The sequence below is a fragment of the Papaver somniferum genome, chromosome 5 (assembly GCF_003573695.1).
Source record: "Papaver somniferum cultivar HN1 chromosome 5, ASM357369v1, whole genome shotgun sequence".
Classification (NCBI taxonomy): domain Eukaryota; kingdom Viridiplantae; phylum Streptophyta; class Magnoliopsida; order Ranunculales; family Papaveraceae; genus Papaver; species Papaver somniferum.
The window spans coordinates 149899601-149909119 of record NC_039362.1 but is presented as its reverse complement, the minus strand read 5'-3'; the positions used below and the strand labels follow the sequence as shown (position 1 = coordinate 149909119).

Here is a 9519-nt window from a genome sequence, read left to right as displayed (position 1 = left end):
TTGCAATAACGCTTGATGTTTGCTAACCGACATTGTAGTTGTTTTTTGCATCTTCCATTAGCATTACCATTAATTGTCACAAATTCTTCAACTACTTGTTCCTAAAAGATGGTTCTTTGAGACATATAGAAAGGATTTGTGTTATTAATTTTGTGAAAACTTCTCACCAAATCATTGTCTTCGGCAATTGAGAATGCAACCATGCTTGAATTTTGGTTTGAGAATTTAGGAAAAGAATAAGAGATTGAAACTTCACAAGTTTGGGGTAGGGATTTTGAGTTCATGTGATGAGTTTATGTAGAGAGAAGAAATGATCCAAGTTTGGGTTGGAAATGTAGCTGTTAGACAAAACGCTAAACCAAACAACGTTCAGGCGCTGAATAGAACAACGCTTTACTTATTAGACGCAAGATCAAAAACTAGCCGTTATTTTCAACGGCAGGGAAGGTATCGTTGTACCATTCCGCGCTTTGACGCTGAACCATTCAACGCTTTTCTTCTTAGACATCAGATCAAGATGACCGTTGTATTTTCAACGACTCAGATTTAATAGCCGTTTGAAACCTCAACAACTATATTTTCAGGCTACCCTATAAATAGAGAACTACTTCTCCTTCATACCTCACACCAAAATCAATTGATTATCTTCTTCATTGATTTTCTTCTTCTTCTTCACATAATTTTGTTCATATAAAATTATGGCACACTTTACTACAAGAGAAGAAGAGGCACTAATTTATGGTTGGGTTATAGCAAGCAACGATCCGATTCATGGAAAAGATCAAAAAGGTACAATATTTTGGGGTAAGATTATTGAAGAGTGCAATAAAAGAAACGGCCCTGATGGTGTCGAAAGAGATAAAAAGTCATTGCAAACAAAGTGCAACACATTGACAGGCGAAGTGAAAAGATATATTTCACATGTTAGGCCCTACTTCCGAAACATACCTACAGGGATGACGAAGGCGGATTATGTAAGTACCTCAAAAAAATTTAATATTTTCTTTCTTCCATTTTGATATCTTTCTTTCTTTCTCTAAATTTTTCCTTTCATTTTTTTTCCTAGTATTATCATGGGAAAAAGAATTATGAAGCAGAGGTTGGAATACTTTGGAAGCACGAATCGATTTTCCAGATCCTGAAGACATATCAACCCGATTACAACCCAGCGGTGAATAATGATGATGGAGCCGGTACTTCCACTCAACCTACTCAACAAACTCAAGCTACTCAAGAAAATGAAGCTGATAATATGGATGAAGATTTGGAAAATATGGCAAGGTTTGGTAGCACTTCATCTACTCATAATTCTGAAACCTCGGACATATCAAAGAGAAGACGCTATTTCGAACAAATAGATGACGTTAGAAGTGAAGGGAGAGATCAAGCAAAGAAAAGGGCTCGTGAGGCTAAAGCATCACAAAAATCAGATGAAAAAAATGGATAAACTCATCGAACTTCTTGAAAACGCACAAGCACAAAGAGCTTCCAAGTATGAAACAGAGGAAGCGTATCTGAAGAAGAACATGGAAACCTCTTCAATATTGGCACAAACGTAGCAAAGAGAATCGGACATGAAGATCCTACGACAACCCACTTATGAATTACAGGATTGGGAGAAACCCGTTTACAAAATATGGAAGAACGAGATTTTGGCCCGTTATGGATTAGACCTTATCCCCTAAATTAAAGTGATATATTAGTAATAATTTAAGTTATTTAGAAGTAGGATTTCAATTTCAATGTACTTTTTTTTATGTTTTAAGTTATTTAGAAGTAGGATTTTAATTTCAATTTAGTTTTTTATGTTTTATATTATTTGGAAGTAGGATTTTTTAGAAGTAGGATTTCAATTTCAATGTACTTTTTTATGTTTTAAGTTATTTAGAAGTATGATTTCAATTTCAATGTAGTTTTTTATGTTTTAAGTTATTTTAATTTAATGTATTTTTTTAATTTCTTCAAAAAACATTGTAACCTTGTTTTCCAATGTAATGGAAGATTTCCCTTTGGTAAATTCTCAAATTTTGAAACAAACAACCATTGGAATAAAATGCCAAACATTTAGAAAATGAAATTCTGTAAAAAGAAATAGCTGTTGGTGGGGAAAAAAGTCAAGCACTGAATGGTGCAGCGTCCACATCCAACGCTGAATCGAACAACGTCCATATGAGCGCTGAACAATTCAGCGTTGATGCCCTGAAATATTCGCAAAACGCTGAACTGTTCGGCGTTTGAACCACTTTTTCAGCGCTGAATTATTCAGAGTTTCAATCTCACTGCTACTTCAACTGCGAGCAGTTCCTAGGAGAGAGAAGTATCCAGAAGTAGTGTTAACTTTTTTCCCACACTTTTTTCTTGATTTGCAACACTTTTTGGCCAATCTAGCAGATCAATCTAGCCCATAGGGGTTAGCCTAAACGAATCCCAACCCTTGCGTTCTTTAAATAGATTCCAAATTTAAGAACGAATTCCTAAATTGTTAAGTGTATGAACATATTCCTAACTTAGGATCAAAAAAAATTCCTAACTACGTGTATAAACAGATTCCTAACTTACCCTTTCTATATGGTTAATCCGAGTGTTTTCTAACTTGACTTATTAAATTTTAAGCTTACCAACCTACTTCTTGGATATTCGGGAACTTTTTTATTTTGTATATTTAAAATCCGCAAATAAGCTCTCTTTTTCTACGTGGTGCTCAACTTACATTTTTTTTTTGAAGCATGCATTTATTAAAGAAAAGATCAAGTTACAATTTGACGGGGTATGTGGTACCCACTGAGTCATGGTAGATAATTTGACTAATTGTATGGTCCCAAATTTTGGTAGAGAAATTCCTTAGTTGACTTCCATCTGCCGCATGATTGGCCAAGCCATCTGCTGCCTGATTCCTTTCTCTGTAGTTGTCGTTGATTGCAGCATACGGGATCTGTCGCATTCTATTCTTTATTTCCTCAATCATCCCTAAGATGTACCAAGGGGGGTAATCTGAGGATGTGATGAATTGCATAAGGTTCTCTGAATCCATTTCAAAGATAACTTTTGGCCATTGCCTTTCTATTGCTGATCTTGTTGCCAAAAGAAGAGCCCATGTTTATGCAATTAAGGCATTCGTAATTCCTAAAGGTTGATCCAAAGCCATTATAGTTCGTGCGTCTGAGTCCCTGCAAATGAAACCTGCACCTGCGAAACCCGGGTGACCTCTTGCTGCCCCATCTGTGTTAACTTTAATCCAATTCATATTCGGGGTGGACCATCCTACCCAAATTTTCGATATCCTTTTGGTGCCTCTTGAATGGTTAAGTGTCGGGGAATCTCCTGGTAGCACCGGAGGTAAGGAGTTTTGTGCCGCAGAATATTCTTGATGTTGTTTTTGAGCCCATGCTAAGATTTCTTCTGATGTTGTTTGCTTTTGGCAGTATATTAGTTCATTCCAAGACAACCATAGAGTCCAAAATAGAAAACAGAAGGAGGATATGACAGATATTGGTGTCGAATGTTGTAGGAGTTGGGAAATGGTCGTTTGAGGTGTTAAAACAAATGTTGGGGTATAATTGGAGTTTGGTATGGTTGTGAGCTTAGTGAGAAAGGTGTTCCATGAAGAAGTCGCGATTGGGCAGTGAATTAGTAGATGGGTCATTGTTTCCGGATCATTGTTGCATCCGGGACAAATGTCGGAATTGGTAAGATGGATGTGATGTAAGACAGAGAAGGTTGCTAGACCTTCATTGATTGCTTTCCACAAGAAAAACTGAATTTTTGGTGGACATGGTAAAGTCCACAGGAATTTGGTAGGTGGGAGGGGGGGTTTGAGTAGGTTGATCATGGTTAGACATTTGTATCCCGATGAAGTAGTGTATTTTCCAGATTTTGAATGTGGCCAGATAATTTTATCTTCTGGGCTATCCCGAGGAAGGTGAATGTTTATGATTTTTTGGGTTATAAGATTGGGTAGAGTGTTTAATTTTTCCTGATTCCAATTATGAGAATTCGGATCAATGATATCAGCTACCTTGCGGATATGATAACATTGTGCTGGGTCTAGGTTTGGGGAGTTTGGGATCCAGTTGGCTTCTATTGGTGTTGATAATCCATTTCCAATATGATGAATAATCAGTTGTTGCATGGTAGGAAAGATTGTTGCAAGTTGTCTCCATTGTGCACTGGAGGAAGATGGTATGATATCAATGCCTTGTAGAATTGGTTGGTGATTGAGATATCTTTCATTAAATAGACTTCCACATATGGAATTAGGTTGCTCATGCAGGCTCCAAATCCGTTTCATTAGAACATCCTTGTTATGATCACTGCTTTTTCTTATGCCTAGCCCGCCTTCGAATATTGGTTTTGTCACTTTATCCCAACCAATAGGGTGAAGCTTTCTAACTGACGAATCATGTCCCCAGAAGAAATTCCTGGTGATACGATCTATTTGTTTGTGAACATTGGTGGGTAGGTATTGGGTTTGCATAATGTGGTTTGAAGTGGGGGTTAGGGAGGTTTTAATGGGCATTCTTCTTCCCTCTTGTGTTAGACATTTTGTCATCCAACCTTTTGCTTTTCTTGCTAGTCTTTGAAGGAGGGGTGCGAAAGTGCGATTATATGCTCGTCCTTGCTTGAATTGAACTCCTAGGTAAATAGGGGGATTTGATGTGGCCGACATATTGAAGAACTGTTGTAGACTGCTCACCTTGCTTGGATCTAATCTCGGATGGTGGATAATTACAGATTTGATGTGGTGCTAAACTTACTAATTAGCGCTCTATATAATGACTTTAGAAAATTAAAACAAGCATAATTTTATTTTTTTAATTGTTGTAGCAAGTTTAGTTGATCCAGGGACTCATCAAGGAACTATCTCATCTTCTGTCGAAGAGTATAATTTAATTCTGGAGGTTGAATACTTTTAGAGTGATAGTTTTCTTCACTTAGAAAATCTTAAAGATAATAGCTCATGGATCTGGACTGGCATTTATAGATGCATAACAGTGATTAAGGAGAATAACTTCTGGGACATTAGATGTGCAAATAAGGTTAAAATCTGGAAGGATAGATGGATCATATGACTAGATCAACCTCCTGAGCTAGTTAGCTTGGAAATTGTTTCGACGATAAATTTTGTTAAAGATCTGTTCATACCAGGAACCAAAACCTGGAATGTTTAGCTTGTGCAAGATAGTTTTCGTACTGATACTGCTAATAAGATTCTGTCGATGCAGGTCCCTCTGGATGGCTCTGATACCTTAATCTTGTTACCTGACAGGAAAGGAATATTTTCTGTCAAAAGTGCTTACAAAGTACTGTGTAGTTATGATAATGATAATGTTGTTTCTCAGGTGGTTACTAGTGTAATTTGGAGTGCCCTATGGAAATGTAGAACTCCTCACAAAGTTAAACTTTGGTTTGGAAGTCTCTTAAGAATATCATCCCAACAAGGGATAAAATCTTTAGATATAAGCCATAAATAGATACCCATTGTAGTCTAGAACTGATCAAATAGATTTTGAGCATTTTGATAATCTTCCATAGTATATCCTAGACTGGGCTAAGGGCAACTCCTATGGAGCCAAAAATCATCCATATCTTTGTGATGATCCACATTTTATGGAACAAAAAGTGCTACTATGAATGATTTTAACATCCATATATTTGTGAAGTCCAGAGGGGACCCCTCGAATGTGTGGAGCTAGCTGTGGAGAGTCCATCCGGTCATAGGATGACCAGATACCCATCCGGACATTTAGTGACCGGATGTATGTATATTTTTTTTAACTTTTTTCTCATCCGGTCACTAAATGATCGAATGGAGTTTTTTATGTTTTTTGAAAAGGAAATCAGGGACAGATATAAGTGTTGCAGGATATGGTAACAGTTTATTTCTTTCAGCCGAAAAAGAGTAACGGTTTACTCAACAACTTTTAAAAGCGTGCTAACTTTAATTTTTTTAAATCCTGCCAGTTCATGTTCGGATGGTTTTTTTTTCCATCCATAGTAGGTTTTACCTCCACTTTTTGCTGAGGGTCCACATATATGTGGATACTCCTTAAGTTATGGATGATTTTACCTCCGTACTATAGGAGTTGCTCTAAGGAAGATATGACCAATTGTATTCAGATTATTTATTTCAATAAAATCACCCATTTTGAATTAAAAAAAAAAAAAAAGTTTAGTTGATCCACTGAATACTACGATTTTAAATAAATGTAAAATCTGTTGCCATAGAATTCCATTAGTCAGAATACCTTCCTAATACTCTCAAAACTCAGGGAGCTTTCTTCTTGGCAATTGAAACTTTTCTGAATTTTTGAGTTGGAAGCCCACAGACCTCATTAATGGAGACCCCGTGTAATGGTTGCTGGGAGTCCTGGACACTCGGAATTGAACCCACCGTTTGCCTCCACAAATTCCTGTTTCGATAGGTTTGAGTACGTATTGACGCGGAAAGTAAAACAGAAGACACATGATGACACATTTAGGTCAATGTGTGTATTTAAACCAAATTTTGAAATCATGCAGTCATTCACTAAAAAAAGAAACTCTAAGAAAAGAACAGGAAAAAGCACGCAAGATAACGAGCATGACAAGACAACGATGAAGAGGAAACTAAAAGAGAAGATGGGTTTACGTTCTCTTCAAGGCGTGCATTATCATGTTCAAAAGGTGGTGGAAAAACTAGATCTTAATAAGGTTGAAGTGCCAGCGCCTAAGGCCGACAATAAGGTTGAGGAAAGATTGCATTCCTTAATTTATAAAAATCATGATGTCTTTGTTCCTGAACAGATAATATTATCATTGTATTTGAATCTTACTGTATTTCACTTCGCATATAATCCATCAAGTTTTCTTTCACTGCTTTCTTGATTCTTTCTTCTCTATTCTTTTCATGTACAAAGGGTTTTTTCTCAGTTGATTATAAATATTCAGAGTTGGGAGCCACAACTTAGTAAAATAATATCAGAATTACAGCAAACAGAACCATATTTACCCAAGTACCGGGAGCAGTGGCTTGGGATGGCAAAATCCCCGGAAGTGAACACTCTTCCCCGTTGAAGAAAACTTTGATAGGATATCCGTCTCCTTCAACAATATAAAGGCCAGGGGTCTTCTTCTTTGAAAATGAAATAACAGATTGTTGTTTCCCTGGAACCCGGGGATCCTTTTCTGGTCTAGAACCATCTACTTCTCCTACCAGGTAGTTTAAACCTTCAAGACCATGCATAAAGATGGTGTTATCAGAGCCATTAAGTGCAGTACCATTGAAGGAATACGTTTTCTCGAACCCAGGAACAGCCTTCCTAAATTGCAGTGCAACAAACCAGTCCACAAAATTTGTTTCGCCCCAGTTGAAGAGTTTGATCCTTGCACTCCAACCTTTTGCATAATCTGAGTTGATATGCCAGTTAATGCTGACTCCACAATTATCTGAACATGGTGCAGGTTCTGAGATCGGCAAGTGTTTAAGGTCAGCCCATTGTTCGGCCATCTGAGTCCGGTTGTCAAACAGAACAAGAAGAGCGTATGCTGGAAGAAGACGAGCAGGTGAATTGGTACTACAGGTATTGCTTGGGTTCCTAGGGCAACCGTTCGTTATAGAACGCTGAGAATGAAACACAACATTTGGGACTTGCATTCTTTGGTTGTATAATCTTGCACAAAACTTGCCAACTCGCGACTGCAGTCTTATTAATTGGTAATCCACTTGAATCTGGGAATAAACTTGGACTAACACCACGTGGTGACTCACACTTGAAATGTTGATTGAGTGTGCCCTTGATCTGAAAGTTCTGTGGTACAGCAAGATCCGTCTTGTTGAGATATGGTGGCATTTTCTGTACTGTTAACTGGAAGATAGAAGTTGACCTGCTTGGATCCATAGAAGGAGGCAAGATTGTTCCATTTCTGCAACAAAATGGTATCCCTCCTGGAGTTGAATCATTTGTTTTCTCAAGAGGTAGATCAACAATAGTCGGGTTTCTCTGACAATTCAAAACATTAGCGAAATCCATATCCTTGAAGTAGATCTCCTGAGGTCCAAACAAGCAATCTCTTGATTCCATAATAGACGGATATGCTCCCTTCATGGTGGTAATAAACTCCTGCCTCATCCACCTCCAACTCAACTTCCAATAGTCCAATCGCCTAACTGGATTATAATTCGAGATAGAAACTTGAGCAGTATATTCGGAATCATATGATCTTAGAATATCATACATAATTACCAAATCAGCTTTTTTACGATTAAAGATCTCTTCTTCAGTAACGTTTGTTCTGAAATTTGGGTCTTTTACACAACAAACATACATTGTACTGTCCCCTGCAGAAGTCATTCACAATGGATTAAGAACACAAATTCAATTTCAAGAAACGCTTGATTTCTTACAAAAAAAAAAAAAAAAAAAAAAAAAAAAAAAAAAAAAAAAAAAAAAAAAAAAAAAAAAAAAAAAAAAAAAAAAAAAAAAAAAAAAAGTTAATCTATTCAATAACCATAACCATTGCACCTAACCTGTCCAACATTACTCAACTCACATCTAACCCAGCAACAACACAGATGATTTCAATTCTTGCAAAACATCAAATTCAATCCTAAATTAAGAAGTGGGAGAAAAGTGAGACAATTACCTTGCATAGTTGGAGATGGACAAGAAAATCCATCATTGAGAAGAGAAATTGTCTTAGGCATAGGAACAAGAGGACTTTCAACACCAAACACAGTACCAACTAAATCAATCTTGGCCTCCATTTGTGGCAGATCACCAGCAGTTTCAATAGCAGACATCAAATCAGTACTAGGAAAATCAGCAAAAACAGCACCACCTTCAAGACTAGTAGTATTAGCAGGAAAAGGTGTACCATCTGCTAATACAGCATTAGAAGCTGACACCAAGAATTCTTTGTGTCGAAAGCCTATGAACAATCTCCATGCTTTCAAATCTTCAACACCATTGTTGAGTATTTGAACTGCTGCTTCGAATCGGTATGGCTGCTCAGGATCAGTTGTCTTTGGGGGTAATTTTCTTGAGTTTGTATGTGTGTATGAAAGGAAAATGCTATTGCAATTATCAGAAATTGGCGGTGGTGGTGGTGGTGATGGTGATGGTGATGGTGGTATTTGTGAGTTTGTGGGAATAATTGCTATGACACTCAAAATCAGGAAGATATGTAGCGAAGCTGTAAGCGAAGAAACAGAGAGTGTTGTTATGAAAATGACGGTATTACAATGGAAGCTACTGTAAACCTTAATCTTAGAACTCACACTAGACTAGAAAAAATCTTAACCCCCTTTTACAGTACTCTCCTGCTTATATATGGCTTTACAAGTGGATGACAATTCTACACTCTCCTACTGTTTTGGGTACCCCACTCATACGTGGCATTCCCTCCCTTCTTCTGGAACTAGCACGGGGTACATTAGCGTTGGGTTGAGCCAATAGCGGAACGACACGTCATGAGGGCAAATTATGTGGGGTATGAGCGGGTGTAAAGCAAGAAAATTGCATAAGTTTATGTTGTTACGGC

General features: G+C 37.4%; 1 protein-coding gene and 1 pseudogene across 1 annotated transcript; one reads left to right on the top strand and one right to left on the bottom strand.

Annotated features, from left to right (window-relative positions):
• The first annotated feature begins 698 nt into the window (after positions 1-698).
• LOC113279854 lies at positions 699-1447 on the top strand. Its single transcript, XM_026528506.1, has 2 exons — positions 699-974; positions 1067-1447. The coding sequence occupies exons 1-2, from the start codon at positions 699-701 to the stop codon at positions 1445-1447; spliced, it is 657 nt and encodes a 218-aa protein (XP_026384291.1).
• A 5422-nt stretch (positions 1448-6869) lies between these two features.
• LOC113277966 lies at positions 6870-9244 on the bottom strand (annotated as a pseudogene).
• Positions 9245-9519: the final 275 nt, after the last annotated feature.

Excerpts from the sequence above, each read along its gene's own strand:
- LOC113279854 (XM_026528506.1), top strand. The coding sequence starts at position 699 with ATGGCACACTTTACTACAAGAGAAGAAGAGGCACTAATTTATGGTTGG. Across the intron at positions 975-1,066 it reads GGATGACGAAGGCGGATTAT|TATTATCATGGGAAAAAGAA; the intron begins GTAAGTACCTCA and ends TTTTTTTCCTAG.